This window comes from Trachemys scripta, chromosome 5 (assembly GCF_013100865.1).
Source record: "Trachemys scripta elegans isolate TJP31775 chromosome 5, CAS_Tse_1.0, whole genome shotgun sequence".
NCBI lineage: Eukaryota > Metazoa > Chordata > Testudines > Emydidae > Trachemys > Trachemys scripta.
The window spans coordinates 94,989,815-95,013,210 of record NC_048302.1 but is presented as its reverse complement, the minus strand read 5'-3'; the positions used below and the strand labels follow the sequence as shown (position 1 = coordinate 95,013,210).

Below are 23,396 nucleotides of genomic sequence, written 5' to 3'. Positions count from 1 at the left end.
TGACTGTGAAGAGGTACAATGGGCTCTCACAAAATTGGGTGACGGGGGAACAAAATGGCAGATGAAATTCAGTGTGGATAAATGCAGAGTAATGCACATTGGAAAACATCTCTATTATACATACAAAATGATTGGGTCTAAATAAGCTGTTACCACTCAAGAAAGAGCTCCTGGAGTCATCATGGATAGTTCTCTGAAAATATCTGTTCAATGTGCAGTGGCAGTTAAAAAAGCTAACAATGTTAGGAACCATCAGGAAATGGATAGAAAATAAGACAGAAATTATCATAATACCAATATATAAATCCATGGTATGCTTACACTGTGAATACTGAAGGCAGTTCTGGTTGCCCCCATCTCAAAAAAGATGTACTAGAATTGAAAAAAAACTATAGAGAAAGACCAAAAAAAAAAAAAAATTAGGGGTATGGAACAGCTTCCATATGAGAAGAGATCAAAAAGACTGGGACTGTTCAACTTGGAAAAGAGATGACTAAAGGGGATATGATAGAGGTCTATAAAATCATGAATGGCTTTGAGAAAGTGAATAAGGAAGTGTTATTTACCCCTTCATTTAACACAAGAACCAGGGGTTACCCAATGAAACTAATAGGCAGTTAACACAAATATAGTGAAGTATTTCTTCACATAGTGCATAGTCAGCCTGTGGACCTCATTGCTAGGAGATGTTGTGAAGGCGAAAAGTATACTTGGGCTCATGGAGGAAGGGTCTATCCATGACTATTAACCTGGATGGTCAGGGATGCAACCCCATGCTCTGGGTGTCCTTAAACCTCTGGCTGCCAGAAGCTGGGACTGGATGAGAGGGGATGGATCACTTGATAATTGCCAAGTTCTGTTCATTCCCTCTGAAGAATCTGGCACCGGCTATGGTCGGAAGACAGGATTCTAGGCTAGATGGACCATTGGTCTGACCCAGTATGGCCATTCTTATGTTCTCTGATTAACCATTTCTCCAACTCAGCTGTTTTCAAAAGCTATTCCTTCAATTATAGATTTAGAGGTCAATTTTGTCTTCAGATATCTTTTAAAAAAATCAGGTTAATGGAATTTAAAAATATATATATTTTTTTATTATAAGTATTGCAACCCAAACAATGAAGGGCAGTACAAGGTCCGGAGAGCTGGAGAGTGAAAACTTGCCTGTAAAGAAAAGTGAAATTGGCTAGTGTATTTTCATTGTTTAATCAGAGAAAAGAAAAAAGTAAACAATGTGATAAATGGTAAAAAGTAAATTTGGTTTATGAATTTATTTAAGTTTGACCTTCGTGTTTTGATGTAACAAAAATTTGGTTATCCCTAAAAATGAGGTAAGAGAATGGGATTAAACTATTTAAATTATTATATACTCGCGGTGCAAATTCACAGTTTAAATTTTGTAGGATTGTATATCCTATGGGAACTTCATTGTATGAATAATATTTTGATTAAAGGCTTCAATACAGATAAAACAGAAAACACTATCCTGTAGCGTATCTTTGTACATGTAACATGAGGCGGACTCACCCCTGCGGCGCCTCCTGCTGGTCATCCAGGGAATTAGCTCACCAGCCCCTAAAGCGCCCTCTGCAGGCCGGTGATCCACCTTGTCCTCTTCTGGCACCTGTGTCCCTCCCAGGACCCTGGTGCCCCTTGCCCTGGGTGCTGCCCCCTGGCAATACCCACACACAGGCTAGGTCTCCCCTCCCAGGGGTACCCCCACCCACTAACCCCACCTCCCCTCCCCTCAGGATAAGGCCACTGCCAGTCACCAACTAGCCCCCACTCTCTGGGGCAGACTGCAGTATAGGCCACTCATCATCGGCAAGGCTGGGTTTGGACCTGCTGCCTTGGCCTAGCCCTGGGCTGCCCTCTGCAACCCCCAGTACCCCTTGGCCTACTCCTAGGCCGCAGCCTGGGGCGATCCAGGCTGGAGCTCCCCAGCTCCTCAACCTTTCCCCAGCCCTGCTCCACTACAGGTACCCTGTCTAGCTCCCTGCAGCCAGGCCCTTCTCTCTCTGAAGGCAGAGAGAGACTGCTGAGTTTCTGGCTGCCCTGGCCTTTATAGGGCCAGCTGAGTCTGTTTGGGGCGTGGCCCCAGCTGCAGCCACTTCCCCCAATCAGCTCAGCCTAAAAGCTGCTTTCTCTAGCCACAGCCCCCTCTGGACCGGAGCGGGGTTACCACCCGCTACAGTACACATAAATAAAAACTGACTTTTCAACTAATACATTTTAAGTAGAGATCAGCAAACTTCGGAAGGTTTGACAATTTAAGTTTGGGTAAACATCCAACAGTTCCGTTGTTTATCTGAACTCTAACCAGACTTTTTGAGGCTCTCCCCAACTTGTTCACCAATGGTCTTTCGATAGCACTGGTCTACAATTTTTGAGAAGTCGTCTGCTTCAGAGATAAAATGTGCTATTTATTATGTATTTTGAGGTGCTGAATTCAAATATGACAATTAAAACAACTGATTGGCTACTGTTTCTAAGATATTTAAGTTTTTACTTTTTATGTCTATGTATATTGTGTAGATAGTAGCGTTTTAATCATAAATTGTAAACCTAGATCTTTTCATGTATTTATGGTTGCTTTACATGATAATATTTCACCTGTCCTGTTTATGTCACGCTTTAAAAATCATCAAAAGGGTTATATAAATAAAATTTATTATGAAACAAAAGACAAAAAATTATTATGTACATAGTTTAATCCTATTCAGTGTCTACTCGGTGCTTCTTGGCTTGTCTCTTGTATTCCCAACTGGAGGCACCATGAAGAAGTAACAATTGCTGGTATGATCTGTTGGCTCTCTCCAAATCATTGGCACTGCAAAAGGCATAGATTTCCTTTTCCTGTTCAACCACTGGCGAAGATTTGTTGCACAAGTGTTGCAGCATATGTGTGGGGCCCACCTCTTGTCCTGATCTCCAATTTTGCAGCCAAAATAAAGGTGATAGGCTTTCTTAACCATAGTGGTTATACTGCGCTTTTGTGATGCAAAAGTCACTTCACCACAAACATAGCAGAAGTTATCTGCACTGTTCACACAAGTACGAGGCATCTGTGCTCACTTTGGCTAAACAGAAATGTGTCCTTTTGCAAAATCAAACACTAACAAATAAGAGAGCATGACACTGTATGATTTCTAGAGCTGATATAGGGCAATTTGTTCAGCAGAGTGATATAAGCTTCGTTATGATTGCATCATCCATGACTTCTAGGAATAACATGATGCAATTCATATAATGTATGACGCAATACCAGCTTCAGATTGCATCATTCATTGTTTTGCCTAAAAAGCAAGTACTGTCCAAACCCAGTCATAGATTTATTCATAGATCCAGTCAAAGATGTATTTTAGTCATTTCTGGTTTAAATTGAGATCCCTTCCCTTTATAACTCACTTATCCTCCGCCATTCCCAAGTCAAGGGTTGTATATACTGACCCAATAGCATATCTTGAAAACTAGAGCCAATCAACAATTTTAAGCATCATTTTCGTTCTCAGTGACCCAGAATTAGTAAAGTTTGACTACATTTATTTCAGAAACATTTTGGCTGTAGAGCAGTGTAGCCTTTCTCTTGCCTTTGATCCTTTAAGTTTCCCAGCTCTCTCGCCAGTGCCTTGATAGCCCAATGCCCAACAGGGCTCTGCTTTTCTTGATGATGAAGATAGGTTACCTACCTTTCGATATGATCGTGCACTTCTCCAATAACATCCCACCCCCAGTTGCTTGGATTGTTCATATGAAAGTCTGCATGCCTTCACTGTCCCTGCCTTTCTGAGGAGTGGAGACCAAAGGCCCTTTTTCTCTCTCTCCCTCTAATCCAAGTAGTTGATGTCTTCAAGAGGAGGCCTTTCCAGCCTTTTCTAACCTATGAGTAGCAAAATTCTTCAGGAGAAGCCCAAGCAGTCCTCTCCCTTCCACTCAAAAAATAAGAGGTATCTGGTGTGACAGGGTCTAGCAGGCTCCCTAGACATCTGAATTCACTGAATACTGGCCTAAAGCACATTCACTGAGCATCCCATGGGCCACTGAGCGGCTGTCATAGCTGATGAGCCTTATGAGATGATCCAAAAGGCAGAGGGGAGTCACAGGGAGAAAAAGCTGTTGCTGGGGCTACTGGGACAGTGGGAGTGAATAGCAGACATGAACAGCCTACATTCTTTTTATTAATGCCTAAGTTAGTTCTCCCCAGTGCTTGTGGGTCAACACCCTGCATACATAACTCTTGTAGTTGTCTGGAAGCTTGGATGCACCAGGACCATTGACGAGAAACATTTTGTTTTGGCTGTCTGAACATATTTAAGTAGCTCAACTGCATTGCTCCTGTATTTATTCCTGACTGGAAAATATACTGAACATAATCTGGTGTCTCTTCTTACAAACATTAACAAGATTGTATTGGCCTTATTTCTCTACGTGCAGTAGCCTGTTTGACTTCTGTGCCTTACTACTTCTTTTTTTTTTTTTTTTTTTGTATCCACTAGTTATATTGGTTAAAAATAATCTTCTCAAATGGTTTTTATCTCAAGTATTCAGTTTACCCCACTCTGTAACTTCAGATGTGTTGTGGAATCAGCAGTTGTTAACGAAACAGTCACCACACATTTCAGAAGAAGTTAGACAGAAAACATCTCTGGATCAGAGCATAGGCCAGCAGGATAATTCCCCAGGCGAAAGGAGAAGGTGGGTCATGGACGTTTGCTTGATAGCCTACTTTACCCCTGATGAGATGTCTTTCTAAATGCATTATAAATAAAATATAGTGTAAAGTTTTGAGAAGTTTTGTTAACTCTGATTTTCTTTTTGGAGCTATCCAATGTGTTTCATAAGTTACTTTAAAACATGCTATTTTATTGGACCAACACTGATTAATCATACCATGTATAAATGTTGCTAGTTCCTGGCTTTCCTACAAAACACCAACCTTTATTAATTTCAGTTCCTTGTCCTGTTCTCTCATAACTCACTTCTCTGTTTAAGCCCCTACTCCAGCTGCCATTAATCCTGTGACTTCTCTTTAGCCCTTTAACCCCTGGAACATATAGAAGTTAATATATTATGTTTGTGTTAATTGTATGCTGTAAATATATACAGATTATGCAAAGTGGCAGAGTTAACATTGCTGTAGACACCTGGGGGGAAATTCTGACCCCATTGAGGTCAATGGCAAAACTCCCATTGACTTTTGAGAACCTAATTTCCCAACCTATAATGATGTAATACTCATCTTTGCATTTCATAAGAAATGCAATCCGAGTGAAAGAAGTCAAGTTAGTATCAACTAATTTTCTTCTGATGTTGAAATAGTTTCTGGCTGCTACTATCCATTTTCATATTATTTGTCTTAAAAGATATCTATATAGCAGCATTCTGAGATTTAAAAGAAAAGATATTAAGATCAGTAATTTTTTTCTGGATCTTCACTTTGGCTTCATTTTGTTTCTCTGGTACTTTGCCCTGTGTTTCTAGATAAGCGTTACTAAAGGATTGCTTCTGCTCTCTCAGTAAGGGAGACATTTTGACTTAAGTTTCACAATTGAAATATCAATGTTGTATGTTAGAGAGAGAAATATTTTAGAGCTCACAATTAAGCATCGATGAGGATCTGTTTTTTAATATACATTAACACAAACTTTTATACAAATGAATGCCTCATCCCTCACCTATAACTCTTGTTTCACATCTCTTGGTTTTTTCTTATTTATTATTTTCATTATAACTATTTGTGCTATTTGTTAAGTCTAGGAGTAGAAACATACCATGCGAGTTGTGTCCTATCAAAACTAACCAGCTTAGTTTGAATTTCAGCCATCTAATACCTACAGCAAACTTCTTGTGAACAATTTACACGATGAGAATTAGCATTGAAATTATTCAGTTAATAATTAGTACATATGAGCAAAACGTGATCTGATCACACACAACTTTTGAGCAGAGAGAGGTGAAATTGGTCTAATAATTTTTCAGCATTATTTGCTCAGCTCTTCCTGCATCTCTTGTTGTCCAGTTTTTTGGGGGGCTGCAATGAAGCTACTGTTCAATATGAATAATTATTCTTGCTAGACCGACACTCCAAAAATTATTTATTCTTTGTGTCAAAATAACAGTGAGTGTTTATATTATAGTTTACTAACTCTAGAGATTGCATTTAAGCAGCAGAGCTAAATTTTAGTTCTGGATTATTTTTACCTCATCCGTATGAGACTGCTAGGATTTTTATTTATTTACTTTTAATCTTACTGCAACTTTCTCTTCTGTATTTTAGGACCGGCTGTCATGAGAATTTCAGGCCTGGGCTGTCATCTCCATGCTCTCCTACACCTCAAAACCACTCACCCAACAGGTATCAAAGGTCAATAAGGAATTTTGCAGACTGACTAATTCTTTTAAAATATAACTTTAAGGGAAACGTCAAAGATAAATTGTAGCAGTTCAATTCTATTAATATTATTTTAACATTGTTGGTATTTTCAAATGTCCCTTGCAATGCGTAATTTTCTATCATCGTACACTTTGAGATTCTTTTTGCCCATAATGCAGTTCAGTGCAAACATTAGTTTATGGGACTCAACATTGCTATACAATTCCAAATATAATATAAGCCCTAGTCCAACAAAGTATTTAAGCACGTGCTTAACTATAACCACAAGAGGACATCCATTGGCTCAGGACTATTCACATGCTTAAGTGCTTTGGAGCAGCAGGATCAGATTTTTTGGGAGCTACCACTTCTGTTATTAACATACGTTACTGTTCATTTGAAACACACATAGCAGAGCTTTTCAGCAGCACAATTTAAGTAAAAAACAATTCAGGCTTTGGTCTATATGTCCAATACCTCCTGCATAAAACTAGAAAAGAGCCGGAGTGTGGGGGTCTTGATTATAAATCGCTCTATTCTCCTCCTATATGCAACACTAATCTTGATTCACTAGTATCAAAATATCACTTCAAGTGTTTTCAGATGTATTTAGGGTTTTCAAATTTAATCCAGCTTTTAGCTGGAGTAGGGAAAGTATATTTATTTAAGATTAGTAGGGGAAGCTCTTCATGAGACTGACACTTCAACACTTGTTGACAGAAATCCTGTCCTTAATTCCCAGACTTGAAGCACATGTTGGTTCCTTTGATATCCCTACACTCATGCTAATCTCTTAGGGTACGTCTACACTACCCGCCAGATCAGTGGGTAGCGATTGATCTATCGGGGATCGATTTATCGCGTCTAGTGTAGACGCAATAAAATCAATCCCCGATCGCTCTGCCGTCGACTCTGGAACTCCACCGTGGCATGCAAGCCTGCATCCCTGACCTAAAAACCTCACTACAGGTTTCTTCCAAGGTTGGCCACGGTGCTTTCAGCTGTTCCTTCAGGCTCTCTCTGTTTGTCTTACCCAAGATCTTTATTTTCCCCCAGTCTGTTCTGTCTTCCCATACACCATCTCACCACTCCCAAAAACAGTACTCAGCAAAGGCTACTGGGCAGATCCTTTTCCTTAGGCGGGGCTTAAGTTTACGGTTATGTTAACAGAAGGTGAAGTTCACACCTGTCAATCTCAACCCAGGTTTCACCCAGCTCATAACAATCTTTTGCTTCATTTAAACTCTGGATTATTTCTTCATAGTTTTAGCAGTTGTGCCCTGGTTTGAGTCCCTTTTCTGGGCTCCAGATTAATTGGACTAAATCAACTATGTGTATGTTGGAAACAAGGGACTGGATGCCAATGTCATTACTCCCATTAAAAACATGAAAATACCTTTCTTTTAAATATTCTGGGATTATTATTTTCTAAAACACTTAATTTATAGAATGTAAATATTTTACCAGTTGTAATTGATATACAGACCTGAAAAATTGGTCTAGCCTCATTGGTTTTTGTGGTGGTTGTCTGTATTATGGTAGCACTTACGATATTCTAAATACTGTCGACACACACAAAAAGATATAGTCCCTGCCTGAGAGTTTACAAGCTAAGAAGATGGATGAAGGAAGGGTAGGAGCAGGGCATTAAAAAATACAGTACAAATATTTTTCAATATCAACCTGCCAAGTACCCCCGTACATAGCATTTATTAGTTGGCTAATTTCTTATATGCATCACAAGGCCTTAGAGGGGTTTGAAGGAAGAGGATAGTGGCATTACTGATTCACTCAGCAAGGTCATTCCATGTATAAGGGATGGCATGGAAGAGTCTGAAGCTGCTTGTGAGTTAAGCGTACAAATGGGGGAGGGAGCAGGGTAAAACAATAAAGTAAGTAGTGGGAAAAGTAGAGCTGTGTGGCCTTTGGTGGTGATGGTAAGAAGCCCGAAGTCGATGTGAGAGAGAATGGGAAGCCAGTGGGGTTTTTCAAAGAGTGGCCAACAAACTCAGAGCAACAGACAAAGATGATCAGACCACCATTTTTTATGGATTTGAAAGAGATAATGTGGGTATCTGGGAAGCTAGAGCAGGAGTAATCAAGATGGAAGACAAGTGTATGGATGAGGATTTTAGCTGTAGGGACTGAAACAAAAAAGATCAGATCTTACAAATGTTAGAGAGCAAAGCTGCAAAGTTTGGATGTGGCCTGGATGTTCATGGCAAAAATAACCCCTATTCTTCCAGGTTAGGAACCTGAGTGACAGGGTGGATGGTGATGTCGTCAACAGTGACAGACAATAGGTGGCAGGATAGGGAGAGCTTGGGATAAAGAGTTCATTTTGGCCATGTTGCGTTTTTAAATTAGTGGCGAGACATCCAGGAGAATAATTTGAAGAGACAGGGTGAGATGCAAAATTGGATGGAGAGAGAGACAGATTAGAAGAATAAAAATGGATTTGAGTCTTTGGTGTAAAGATGATAGTTAAAGCCATATGAGAAGATAAGTTAACCTAGGAAAAGAGTGTGATGATAGAATAAGTGGGTCCCATGATGGCCTCACATGGGATCCCCAGGAAGAATGGAGGGGGGAGGAGAGGAGGTCCCTTTGAGAGACACTGGATGAAGTCAGAGAGGTAGGAGAGGAACTAGATGTGAAAACCAAAAGAAGATAAAACTTTGAGAAAGAGCTGGTCAGGGAGGATAAAAATTGAATAAATTCACCAAGGTTTGCCAAGACCTGGACAAGAAGAAATCTTTGAGGAGTGTTGTAACAGTAGTTTTGGTGGACTGAAGATGGTGGAGGCTCCATTGGGCTTTATCATTGATTGGGAGAGTAAAAGTACAGTAAATGAAAAGTGTTGCCATGTTTACATTACTTACTTTCATATATCCCAATTAAAATTCCTATTTCCTTGTTTCTCCAGGAATAAAATGTGGCTACTTTTTCATTTTTATGGACAAATGGGGCATCTGGAATGAATCTTAAAATATTTTTGTCTATATAGGAAAGTGGTTTAGCAGTACCAAACTTTAAGGTTTATTGTGTAACTTCTCAGTTGCATTTTATAATACTTTGGTGTAAAGGGAGGAAGCTTACTGGAAGCTTTTTAGTTCGTATTCCCAAAGGGATACCAAAGTGCAGGCAATCTATAAATAAAATAAAAAAATAATTAAATAAATAAATAATCTAACTACTGCTTAAATTAGCATTTGCTGAGGGGAACATTGTGATTTCTGGCATTGGGGATCAAATTATCTCTTGAGAAACATTGATAAAACAGTGTGGATTACAGTTTCAAAAATGCATTTTTAGCTTTTGTGATGAATGTACTGGAAAAAAGAGATGTTTGCCTATGTAATTTCACAAAAAACCTCTTCGCTTGCAGAGCAAAATCTAAAACCATAGGAAACAGTGTTTGTGCATATAGTTGCAGTCTAAGCAACTTAGGAACCTAAGTCACATTGACTTTCTATAAGACTTAGGGTCCTAAATGCCCAAATCGCTTTTGAAAATGGGATTTAGTCTCCTAAATCGCTTAGGTGGTTTGGAAAATTTTACCCACAGTGCCTAAAAGTGATTTGTTCCTTTGTTCAACCATCTGATTCTGCAATCAGAAAAAAATCACTGCAAGTGAATGCTTTACTTTACCACAGTTGATAGAAACAAACACTTTTTAATAAAATTCCAATCCTCTCAACAAGTGTTTGTTTCAAAACTAGAATCGTGCCTTTTTTTTTTTTTTTTTTTTTTAATTCTTCCCCTGGAGACCCAATTTGCAGAGTAAAACAGTCTGTTTCTATTTTCACTCTTTGTACTGAAATCCATTTTAAAATTATTTTTAATCTAAGGATTCCCTCAGCAATTGAATTTGCAGACAAATGAGAACTAAGCGTTGCAACCTAGGTTTTTGTTATTAATTGAACTTTTAGTGAATTTCTAGGATTCCTGGAAAATGTCAGATTCACACTAGTCATTGAAGTACTCTATCAGCGGTACTGGAAGTCGTAATGAATGCCAAAACACAGCAGTCTGCACCATTGTGACTCACTCTTGGCCTGGATGTTCTAATCTCCAGAGACCTCTCAACCCTAATACTTGGCCTCTCTGCTAATACTCTCAGTAAGGGTAGTGATTATGATGAAGCTTCTTTCTAGAGACATAGATTCAGGTCTTTTAGGAACTAGATTTCCAAAATATTTCAGGTACAGTAGGCCAACAAAGAATAGCTATGAAGTGGTAATAACGTATGATCACTACCAATAATAGACTAGATTTGACTTTGTGACCAAAAGGAGAATGGTGTTCTATCCCACTGAGCCACCTTGTACTAGGGATGTAAAATGTTAACCAACTTTAACCGTTAATCCTGGCCACGCTGTGCCAGACAGATCCTGGCCCTAGCAGCCGGATCCCGGCCACACAATGAAAGACCCCGCCCTCGCTGACTGGACCCCGGTCCCAGCCATGCAGCGCCGGACCCCGGCTCATCCCGCCATTGGCCAGCCACCCCAGCCCCACAGGCAGTCAAAGCAACCCCAGCCCTGGCCTCGCCAGCCAAAGCAACCCCAGCCCCTTTCCCTTTAATTGGTTAACCGTTTAGACGATAGAATTTTAATCGTTTAAATGGTTAATTTTTTAAATGATATTTACATCCCTACCTTATGCCCTGCAAAATGCCTTTAAATAAATCAAAATTAATTATGTTTGCATGCGTAGACTTAATTCGGACACAATTAGAAGACTAAAATGGTTAAAATGCAATTACACTTTCAGAGTTTGCCCCAGGGCCATCCCAGTGTTGCTGTTTTCTCAGTGAGGCCCACAATAGCTTCTGCACCATTAAGAAGAATGTGAAAATTGAAAGCATTATAGTAACCAGATTTTGATTAGTTTTGGATTGTTTTTTAATGTGTGCGCTCTGTGCTTGGATGCCTCTTTGTAAATGTAGTCCTGCAAGTCTAGATGTAATATATTTTGAGCAATTGCCCGCAGTGTGCTTACACTGTACTAGACTCGCCGCAGGAGATTCCACGCTGTACACAACATGGAACCCAAGCGGTGGTGGTGCTGAGGTGGCTTTAAGCCACTTTTATGCCTTCCCAATCCTAGCCTGTTGCAGAGGGCAGAGCAGCCCCAGTGTAATTGGGATAACTCTATAGGCCTGTCCCTGGCCAACAGAGCTGCCCAGAATCATTCCAACACTACCTACTGCAACCACATGCCCACCCATCCCTTACATGCCCCTCCCACCCCCAGTATGCCCCCTGTGACAGGGCTTGTATAGAAGTCTTTGGAAGACACCTGCAGCTGTCCTCTTCAGTTCCTTTGCTGAGGGAATTCTTCCCCAGCTGGAGTAGAGGCTTTTAGAGCCCCTTTAAAACTGCTCCTAGCCCTTTTTACCCAGCATAAAGGGGCCAGGGCAGTGTGTGAGACTCACCCAAAGTGAATATAGTCCTTGCCCAAAGAGTCTGCAAATGAGTGACCTAGTTTTCAGAGATGCTAAGCACTTGCAGTTCCCCTTAAAATCAGTGAGAACTGCATGTTTTCAACACTTCTGAAAATCAGTTCTCTCTGAAGATTAAAAGTAAATAATGGATTTGCCAGGTATCCTAAGAAAAGATTAACTTCGATCATTTTTTTCTTTTATCTATTGCTACTACTTTTGATCACTGCTGGAGAACTGATTCTCTGAAGGATTTTAATGTAGAGATTTAAATGTCTTACATCTTACTGTTCAGTGCTTATAGTTGAGAGCACTACATCCTAGTGATTTATGAATTGCAGCATCTTAGCAGCAATTGGTAATTCCAGTCACATTCACCTAAAATGGTATTTGTTCTAAAAAATGGTTTAACACATGCAGATGTGGCATCTGTTTGAGGATGTAGTGTACTTTAAGACTAATTTACAGTACTTGAGATGACTTTCATCTATGCCCCCTTGATTCCTCTCTGTACTGATTGTATGGGAATATTCTGAGATGATCTTATGCCCATTAACACAGCATCCTTCTATCATGAATATGGATATATTTGACTTTTCTGCTAAGAGATACCTCTTCAAAGATCTCCTGATTTGAGGTCCATGATGTTTTTCATGTCTAGGTGTGGCTGCTCATGGGATGTTAAGGCCAACTTTTCAAAACCAAGCACAAAACACTGTTAGTTTTAGACTTCTGCCTGCCTATTGTTGCCAACATCTGGTTGTTGCTTCTCTTTGGGAAGCTAAAAGAGAGATGGAGGAATGTGTTTGTTTATAACCTTTTCCCTATTACTCATTTATCTTTTTATTAGGAAGTACCTGACATAGTGGAAGCATATATTGCACAAACACCCAAAACTATATTTTAAGGGTTTTTTTAAAATGTAAAATTTAACAAACCATATTCCAATAGCAATGACTAGTGCAGGGTGTGCATTACACTTTTCTGGTGGATAAAGAAGAATTTGCCTTTGTTCTCTTATAATATAGCCATGAATGCTTTGGTATACATCAGCCAAGGTATACATCAGTGGACTACAAATGCACACTCTTTTGTGGCTTATTGTTATGTTGTGGCACAAATAAAGGTAACGGTAAGTACTGTATGTTGTCTTATCACTGCCTAAGCACACATCAAAGCATTCATTTGAAACTCATGAATCATTGAGAAATTTCTCTCCTACCTCTACCCAATGGCTGATTTATTATTGTTAATTCACTAGTGCCAAGAGACAAGGTCCCTTTCAGAATTAGGACCCATGTTGCTAAGCACTATACAAAGACAAACAAAGTCACATACTCCCTGTTCTGAAGAACTAAAAATCTAAAAACATAATCAGCATGTGGAAGGAACGAGGAGAGAGGAATATATTCAATCATATACAATTTTACATACTTTATTTATAATAATTTTTTAAATGGCAAATGTAAGTTCCAGTTGTCCCCCAACAATCACTGTTGTTAACTGGCTGATTTCTTACAGGCATCATGGCAAAGCTCAGCCTTGAGGAAAGATTTAAAACACATTTAAGTAAATTGTTTGAAAAAATTCCATGCTAACAGTTTGGTTGTAAATAATTCAAGAAACTCAATGGCTCAGTTTTCCCTGATGGAGAAGTGAGTTTCTGCATTATTTTATTATTTGAAACTTAACTGTTAACACTGAATTTTTTTCAAGTAACTTACCTAAAAGTGTGCTATGCTAGTAACACTGACAATCCACATGTATTTCCAGTTGGATGTTACATCTTCAGTTAGGGTAAAAATAATCCACAGTAGTAATTCCTTTTATTTAACTCCGTCATATTTAAGCAATTTGCACCTTCTCTTTTTGATATGGCTTGTAGATGCGGTACATGTTCAAAGCACTATACAGACACTTAAGGAGTGGAGACTATCAAAAGCACTTCAAGTCCCAGTGAAAGTCCATCTCCCCCTAGCTAATGAATCTTCACAACACAACTGTGAGATAAGTTGCTAAGCATTATTCCCATTTTTACACATGGGGAAACTGAGGCAGAGAGGTGCAGTGGCTTGGCCCAGACCACACAGTGAGTCAATGGCAGAGCCAGGATTATAACTCAGGATCACCTGACTCCCAACACTTCACTCATTCTTCCAGACCACTCTTAATAAAACTGAATAAACATTTGTTTGTACTCTGCCACACATTGCTCTGACATTTTTTAAAAAATATATATTGTCTTTTAGGTCTGTCAGTGGAAAGAAACTATGTTCTACCTGTCGGCTTCCTCTTGGGAAAGGAGCTGCCATGATTATTGAAACACTCGGTCTATATTTTCACATTCATTGCTTCAGGGTATGACTTCATTATTATCTTGGTTGTTTAAAAAAGATTTCATGCTACCTGTGTCATGGTTACTGTGGGAAGAAAGTATGTTGTAATTAGGGATCATGAACACTGGAAATGGAAGGAAGAGGAAGTTGTTATTCTGCACCACTGTTATGCATTTGTATTGAAGAGGAGTTAGAATGGTCTAAATTTGTTTCTTTCCTATCAAATGGTTACACCAAGGGTTATATTAATTGAACCAAGACCTGTGATTTATTAGCAAGTAACTGCGCAGATATTATTCCACAATCTCAAATAACAGAAATTAGGGACACTTAGGGTGACCAGATGACAAAAACAAAATATCGGGACACATTGGGGGGCAGGGCGCTGCCGAAGCAAAAAAAAGCCGGAGCACCACCGAAGCCAAATACTGGGACAAATGGCCTCCTGACAATACTTCCGTCGGGACGCGGGACAAACAGCTGAATATCGGGACAGTCACGATTTTATCAGGATGTCGGGTCACCCTAGGGACACTGGTTAATGTCCAGTTTACATGTCATTTCCCAAGTATAAAATATTTGAATGCTGGTATCTGATGAACTGTGCTTAAATAATTTACCAAATGAATCTTTCAAAGTAATTGTGACCAACTCCCCCGCTCCATCCCTTTTCAAGTGATCAGATTCGTCTTCGAGAGCTTTCACTGCTTAGCATCTTAGAAAAATTATATAGTATATGAATTATACTCTGTCAGTTTAGAAATGCTTATGGATAAAGTACCTGTCACTTTAATTTCTGTTCTTTTACACATTGTCTTGTGAAGTATGTTTGCTGTTCAGCACACCTGAGCTTCAGATGCAAAACAAACCCTACATCAAGAAACATTTTCTGTGACCCACTCACTGAGGTTTGAAACTGTGTTGACACTTTTCTAGAGAACTGTATTTTAACAGACTTTCTTACTAATTAGATGCTAAACAGTTTAAGATCTCTGTTTAGATAGAATGTAAGTGTTGAATGGCAGGATGTCAGGTTAAACATTCCATCACTTGCTCCCATTTCAAATGTTTGCGCTAGTACAGTGTACTTGGTACTTTGTGACCTTTGTGTTACATGCAAATGATTTCTAAATTTTGCTTTTTCCTACTACATATGGGAGGAAACAGGTAAAACTGCAGTGTCTCCATGATGATATTGACCAGGTAGCTGAAAAACGATTGCAGAATTTTTTAACCAATATCTTAATCAAAAATATCCATAGATCCCAAATTGCTGCTTCTAGCTTTTACTTTGTAAAGGAGGCAGCATATAAGTAAAGGTGGACAAAAAAAAAAGTGTTCCTCTAAAACAAAAACCAGAGCTAACCTTTGTCTCAAACTGAAATTTGCTTCTGCCTCAGAAAGAGATATGCATGCAGGCATTTTCCAATGTCTTCATGAATGTGCTTTTCTGATTTTCACCAAGCCCTCAAGTAGAAATAGTCTGAGAGAGACTGTTCTTATGGTATTTCTCAGTCAGCTAAGCTGGTGATTTCTAGAAATCTCAAGAGAACACCTGGTCTCGCATCTCCAGCCTGATTTACACAGCATACATTCAGATAAGCGTTCAATAACCATCTTCATCTTTGCAACCTCTGACCTTTCTGAGGTTTGCCTGTCACAAAGGGCTCAGTTCTGTAGTAATGTCTTAGGCAAAACCCTCATTGATTTTAATGTGCATTTAGTTTAAGTGAAGACTTATGGGATAAAGCCCTAAGTATAGCCCACTTTAAAAACCCTGCTTTTAGACGACGTGAAATCTTTTTTTCACCTCACAAGGAACTCATGAAATGAAAATCCAAACCTTGGAAAAAATGAGATAGAGAAAAAGAAACCTGTCCCATAAACCTTACCCTCTTCATTCTTCTTCAACCAATAGTGTGGAATTTGCAAGGGACAGCTTGGAGATGCAGCAAGTGGAACAGATGTCAGGATTAGAAATGGTCTTCTCAACTGCAATGATTGTTACATCAAATCCAGAAGTAAGTACCAGATTGCATTTTAAGATAGGTGTCCATGATGTTTTTCCTTCCACACTACATTCTAGAGTTAATCTTGTCATTCTTCTTGGAAGATGTTTAGGTATTTACTAACTGTGCATACGTTCATATGTAACATAACAATATTAAGATGTACCCTGTCGGGAGGGATATGGAGGAGCAGCGGGGCTGGAGAGGGGGCGAAGGGGCAAAGCAGGGAGAGGACAGTGAGAGGGGGAGCACGTAAAGGGCCAATGGGTGGGCTGCAATGGCAACATGTAACCGTCCGCAGAGCCAGTGCAAGGATATTTCGCACCCTAGGCAAAACTTCCACCTTGCGCCCCCTTCCTCTGGCCTGGGGAGCCAGGGCCATCCCTAGCTATTTTGGTGGGGGACGGAGGTGAGGGGGGGCTGGCCAATTCCTGGGAGCCAGGGGAGCGGAGCAGACTGGGGCAGGGTCACTCCACTTCCCGCAGGGAGTAGCCAGCTCCCTGTCCCCTGCGGAGGCCTGGGGCCCCAGCCTGCTCTGCTCCCCTGGCTCCCAGGCTTAGGGGGAGGAGGATGGGGGGAACTGCCCCCCCAGCACTCGCTGGTGGCACAGCTGGGAGCCAGGGGAGCGGACCAGGCTGGGGCCGGATCGCTCCACTTACCATGCGGTGAGTGCAGGGTCAGGCCTGGCTGCAGGGGAGGGAGTGGTGGCAGGGCTGGAGCGGAGCAGGGGCGGGAAGAGGCGGGGTTGGGGCGGTGTAGGGGCTGCGCTGACGGACCAGTGGGGGAGCAGCCGGCCCTGTGCCCTGCATCTTCACCACGCCACCAGCCTTGCACACCCATTGCTGGCCACTGGACCACCCCCATTCATTGCTGGTCAGCGGGCGGCTGGCAAGCAGGAATTCGGCCAATAGCAGGACCCACTGATGTGGGGGAGACAGAAAATACGTGATAATTTGCCTGTTTTCAAGAAAAAGTTGGGACATCTTTGGGAGGGCTTAAATATGAGACTGTCCCTTTAAAAACGGAATGTCTGGTCACCCCTACCACCACCCTGCCCCACTTTGATCCTCTTTCTGTCCAAAAAGACTTCAGAGTCCATGAACATTGCTCTTTAATTGGCAGAAGGGTCCCTGCTAAGCATATTAGACATGCCATCCCATTTAATGTCTAAATACCTGGCCCCTGCAGCACACTCGGACCTTGTATGTCCTTGAGATTCCTGTTCATGGATCTCTCACTTGTCATTGGAGAGTGTAGGATGGTACTACCACTTGGTGTAGTCCAGATTTTGTTCCTATCTACTATGCCATCTTCATGTGATCAATATCAAATTACTATAGAATTTTTAACCCCCTTCCTTCCTTTCCCTCCTCCCAGCATATGGTCAGATACATAGGATATACACTGCACTTTTATTCTGCATGAAAGGAAGGGGGTGTGGAGAAAAACACAGATCACCACCCTAAACTTGATCTGAAATTTCTGTTGAATACCAAATATCCCGGACATGTTTGCTATTGATGGGACAAAACACAGGGTCCTCTTCCTTCCCCCATATTATTTCCTCCCCTCCCCAAAAAAGTCTGGCTCTATAAGTCAAGGAACAAAAATACTCTGGTCCATCCACAACTTGGATTCAGTCCTAATGTATTGATTTTTGAGTTTAGAAATATTTCCATATTTTTAGAGATAGAGGGTGCTGTTGTATAGCTTCTCATTCATTTGCACAGTTGCTTTTATTTCTGTTATGAAATGCTTTTAGGCACCTTATATCAAACCAAACAAAATTAAAAAATTTAGAAATTCTTCTTCATATCTATAGGCTTGATTATGCAAACTCTTACTCAAAGTAGGTGAGGAATTGGCCATAAATGTATATATCTGTGTTTCTAGCTATATGTAAAAATTGGAAGAAAATTCAATATTTTTTTCTTCCCCTTCCCCAATTTTTTTTTTTTTTTTGAAAGAGGGTTGTGATCCCATTTACAAGAGAGGGCACAGCTGAGTATTATTACTCAGTACATGTGAGGTAGCAGTTGTCTTCTGCAATTTTATTACAACTTTGTGCCACAAAGTAGAAGAAAATACTATGTATTATAGTGATGTCACTTGTGCATATGTGATTTAACGTTCTTTGTTTTCATTACAAATTCATATTCTGTGTTTGTACAGTGCCTAGCGCAAAGGGGTCCTGGTCCGTGATTAGGGCTCCTAGGTGCTAGGGTAATACAAATAATATTTTCAGAATTTCCTAGCTCACCTTCAGGTGTTTTCTCTAAACTGAAAATTGGCCTCTTTCTGCAGTGTCTCTGCTCAGGAGCTTTTCTTTATATTCAAAATTTAAAAAATTTACCCACTTGTGCTTAAGTTCCAAAAGTGGACCAACAGTCCAAGTTTAGGAGTTCTAGCGGGATTGATTTTGTTGGACTTCAACAGTTGAAATAGTTTATCTGTATTTTGTCTGGCTTTTATTTATATATAAAAAATTTGGAAGACAGTTTGTCTGAAATAGAGGACAGGGTACTACAATGTTAGTGCTCTTACACTAACCAGAAGTTGTGCAAATAAGAGGCTGAGAGGGGTGTGGATACACTTGCAGAACAGCTGCCTACCGGAAGTTTGCCTGAAGCTCCAAATTCCTTTATTTCATAATGAATACACCAGTTTAGAAACTTTAAATAAAAAAATATGTATGTCAATGTGTCTTCTGTTTTTCTAGGAGAAAACTAAGTGGCCAGGGTATTTTTTTTTAAATAAGTGACTGCAGTTTATGGATAGCTTATCTTTTTAGAACAACAAATTAATACAGATGAACTTTAAAAAAAACAGAAATATTCTTGTCCATATCATTAATGTTATACATGTGACACTGACAAAGAAGTTCTAAGGCAAAGTAGTTAACCCTCTTCTTTAACTTGAGTATTGCCTGGCTATGGGAGGAGGCTGCTTCTGATCATTGTGTGCCGTCATATAATGCAAAATTGGCACAATGGAATTGGCTAAAGATGATTTATCAACCTCTGCCATGTTGTTCTACCATAATATTGTTTTTATCATAATTGTGTGTGTAAATTGACTGGAAGTGCATGCAGAATGTACTAGCAACCCCCAAGTTGGTGCCTAATTTATATCCTTAATTGACTGTAGAACTAGGGGCACTACTGAGTTGTAAAACTCTTGCCAGGATTTCTTGCATATAAATGTCACATGAGGGAAATCCTATCTACTCCATTGTTTCAAAAGTAACAAGTGTCAAGATTTTTCACCTTTGTAACTGTTACTGTGTTTTTATTTTTTAATTTAGCTGCTGGGCAGCCAACAACGTTGTGACAGGTATTTCAGTCCTAAAAACTTTCTGCAAGAAGGAGCTTTCCCATCATGTCCCTGGGGCTGCTTCCAGACAATCACTTGTAAGAGCTCGTATCCATGGACTTCATAGCTCCCATCTCATTTTGTAATGCTCATATAAAAAGCTGCATCTGCTACTTTAAAGCGCAGTATGATTTTTCCCTTTCATAATGAATTTGTATAATGTGTATGAAGAACATTTGGTAATTCATATCTGAAATATTAAAAAAGAGGCTTTCCATATTTTCAGATATGTTTATGATTTAAAATCTGTTATTTTGGTCTTTTCAAAGTCAGAAAAGAGTCAATAAATCTCTTTTGTTTTAATACTTCTAGGAATTAAAAAATTAAGTTTACAGAATGTTTATGGAAGTTCTAGAATATGTCAATTCAAGATGAGAAATCATTTAAAGTTAGCATCCAATTAGTGCATTTGCAAAACTAAACATCACAAGTGACTTTTCTGTTATTACTGAAACTATAACTTTTTTACACAAAGACACTAGTTTAATAATACATACTGTAATTCTGAAACATTTTGTTTTATATTACCTTCAGTGGAGGGTAGGAGTTATACAAATAAATTATTGCACCTTTAGCATTAGGATTGTTTTTCAGTGTGTGTATACATTAAGTAATGTTCAACATTATAGTTTAATAGTCTATCAAATAAAGATTTCTTCATTAACCTTGAAAGAGTGTATGCCATTAGCAATTGCAAAACCCCCCAGTAGGATAATAAAGAGGAAATCTTTTCTTAACATGTACAGAATTATACAGTACTACCAAATTCTTGGGGGGCTGACATGGATGAAGCTGAATCTACCAGAAGTGGGTTGGTGGTTGTTGGTACAGCTAAACGGATCTACTGGCTTGTAATTTTCTCATGGCCAGTAGAGTTGTTACAAATGAATTAGCAGATCTTATGAATCTGATACCTTAATGAGATTCTATATAGTAGAAATACATTTACAAACCAGACAGGTTGATTTGGGTCCCATAAAGGGTCAATATAATTAGAATATGTCAAACTATAAACAGCTGTGATTCATTGCAGTACATCAGTGGTCCTGAACCTGTGTTCCTTGTATATACAACTCTCATTGCACTCAATGGGATTTGTGAGTGTATAAAGAATGCAGGATGAGGTCTAATCTGTAACACTTTACAAAAAAAACAACAAAACTATTAAGCGCATTTGGGTCAGTTGCACTCTGTGCATTATCATAAATATATTCTACCATTAGTGCATACCAGTAGCTCCCTGAAACAGCAACTGGAGCTGTGGGTATAGAAATCAAGAATATACCCTAAAATTTAGCTCACACATTACAGTTGTAAAATATTACAGTACTGATTTCTAACTGTACTACATGGCTGATAAAGAGAAGTTATTCAAAAGCATCACACTTAGCAGCTTAAGATGCTCTTTAAAATGGAAAAAAATCTATTTATTCTGCCTTAAAACCATGATCAACTAAATTAAGAGATTTCTTATTGTATGTGACAGAATATGTACACATCCATTGTCTTTTGATGTGTTGGTAAAAGGAAATAAAGTGGATATTAGGTAAGCAATAATTTTTTTCTAAGTGTTTATATTGATAGCATCTATTTATTTAAAATGCTAGACATTTCTTTGCATGCAAGTTGCGTGCTCATGCAGAAATACTTTGTCACTGAAAACATTTGTACAATGTTGTAATTTTAAGACATTGTTGCTGTCTAATAGAAAGTTGCATATTATTTCATTAAAACTGTGCCTTAGAAAATGCGAAGTTGTTGCACACAGTGGTGACTTATGGATGCAATAAATCCCAAGTGTAAAGCTCACAGGACTTCACATGGGGGTTATTTTATTAAAAAAAAAAAAAACTACAAAAATAATAAAAAAGAAACGTTTGGATATATAGAGCAACATCCAATGTTTTGATTAACCATTTGCATGATTTACTGTTAAATGTTTTGATAACCTTGATGTTTACATGTTTACACTTTGCATGTTGTCATCATAATACTTTATTGCAAATAATGCACAATATGAAAATTCAAAATACAGATTTTTATGAAGTACTTTTTACAACTGTCTAACTCCAACTGTTACACTAAGGGTATGTGAATATATTATATTCTGGGCCTAATTTTCAAAACATGACTTCCATTTTTGCATGCTTGAGTATGAACATTTGATATTAGTCATTAACACTTATGCACACAGGTGATTAAGATTTAGATGTGTAAATCAGTCACCTGAGTGTACAAGTGTTGGTTGTCACACAGGTCTGGTCTGTTTCTAATGAAGGCAGTGGTAAACTCCCAGTGCTTTTAGCAGAAGCATGACTGGAGCCAAAATGCATGTGCAAGTTGGAGTTTTTATGTGCAGAGTTGCAAACGCACAAATGGATCTCTGATTGAAGCCTATTGAAAATGTAGCCCTCCTTTCTCTCATTTTTTCATATATACATATTTTAGTGTGGCTAATTGTATATGTACCAAAACTAATGTAAAGCAAAACAAAGCAGCATTCTTAGACCACACAGTGTTTTTCCATAATGAACAACTAGTCACCAGCACAGAACATTTTCTAAATGCTAATTGCCAATGGTTTGTTTATATTTGATTTATTTTTTCATTGGGAGACTGTCACATGGCAGTTCAAACAGGCTAAGGCCTAGCTTTTTCCAATTCAAACATAAGTTTGAAATATTTTTCTTTCTTTTTTCTTTTTCTTTTTCTTTTTTTTTTTTTTTTTGTGGTTGCAGGAAAAATAATGCTTTACTACATTGAGCTACCACGTAAATGTGTTTGTTTCACAAAGTGATGTATTGTTGCTGAGCAAATACAATGTAATGTTTTTTAGCTCTTGCAAAAGCTTATTTACCAGTCAGAGAACATGGATAATTGTCATAGCCATTTTATGTATTTTGCTACCAAACTTTCATCGTGGTTTTCCTTACTCCTGCTCTGTAGTGTTATTGATGGAATACATACTGTAGCTATCTATACATGACATAATGGTTGGTGAGCTAAAAGGGATTCACCTTATATGCAAGCCCAATCAAGGTCAAGAATTACTGTTCTAGTTGCGCTAATGTTCCATACAGTTACACTAATCTTCACTTACAATATTTATTCTAAAATGCCTCTGGAAAGTAGGAAAAAAATTGTCTAAAATGCAACAGCTTTTATAGTTAATGTATGTTTATAAATAAAATGATGAATAAATTGGGTGCAGTGTTGATTTGTCTTGTTGTAATTAACTTCCCTTGGGCGGGACAGTAAATAGCTGCTAAATTCTCGACAACCATGCCCCACCTAGCTGGGGGAGCCTGAGTTGGAGGAAGTCCTGCCAAGAGGGTTGAGCAGCCTGCGATGGAAAACGCTGAGCTGGCTGCTCCCTGCAGCCTGGCTAGTGACAGGCCAGGGGCTGGACTTGCTGAGAGCGCTGGGAATGCGCCTGTTGTCCTGAGCCGAGAGACAGGCAGGCTCTCCGGGTGGGCCTGATCCAAAGCCCATCCACGGCTTCCCATGGTCTTCAGGGGGCTTTGGCTCAGCCCTGTTTGATGACTGCCCGAGTCCGTTTGTTATGCCAGCGGGCTGAGCGAAGTGGGACTCGCGGAGCTGGAGATGCAGTGGCGCAGTGCGGGGAGCTGCCTGGCATCCCCGCCGCAGTCACCCGGAGGCAGGACGCCTGCAAGTGCCGCTGCCGGCCACCGGAGGCCGCTGTGGCGCCGAAATTGAAGGCAGCTGGTGACAGCCGGAGTTATTCCGCCGCTCGCTGCCCGGGCTGCGGCGGGACAGGGGCGGAGGCTGCCCCAGCCCTAGGGCCCACGAGAGGCCATGCGGGGCAGGGATGAGGCGGCGCAAGGCCGGAATGTGGCTGC

The 23,396-nt window shown here is 39.6% G+C and overlaps 1 protein-coding gene across 15 annotated transcripts in view; it reads left to right on the top strand.

The window, feature by feature from the left end:
* LIMCH1 (LIM and calponin homology domains 1) overlaps positions 1-22,741 on the top strand; it is a 311,947-nt gene extending 289,206 nt beyond the window's left edge. For 9 of the 15 annotated variants that reach the window (XM_034771939.1, XM_034771938.1, XM_034771943.1 and 6 more), the window contains 5 exons: positions 4,542-4,695; positions 6,278-6,364; positions 14,069-14,177; positions 16,074-16,176; positions 19,469-22,741. In XM_034771939.1, the coding sequence (XP_034627830.1) occupies positions 4,542-4,695; positions 6,278-6,364; positions 14,069-14,177; positions 16,074-16,176; positions 19,469-19,494 (479 nt within the window). In that variant the 3' untranslated portion in view covers positions 19,495-22,741. Of the gene's footprint in view, positions 1-1,102; positions 1,362-4,541; positions 4,696-6,277; positions 6,365-14,068; positions 14,178-16,073; positions 16,177-19,468 lie in introns of those variants that run through there. The other 6 variants (XM_034771942.1, XM_034771941.1, XM_034771953.1 and 3 more) reach the window with 3 other exon arrangements.
* Positions 22,742-23,396: the final 655 nt, after the last annotated feature.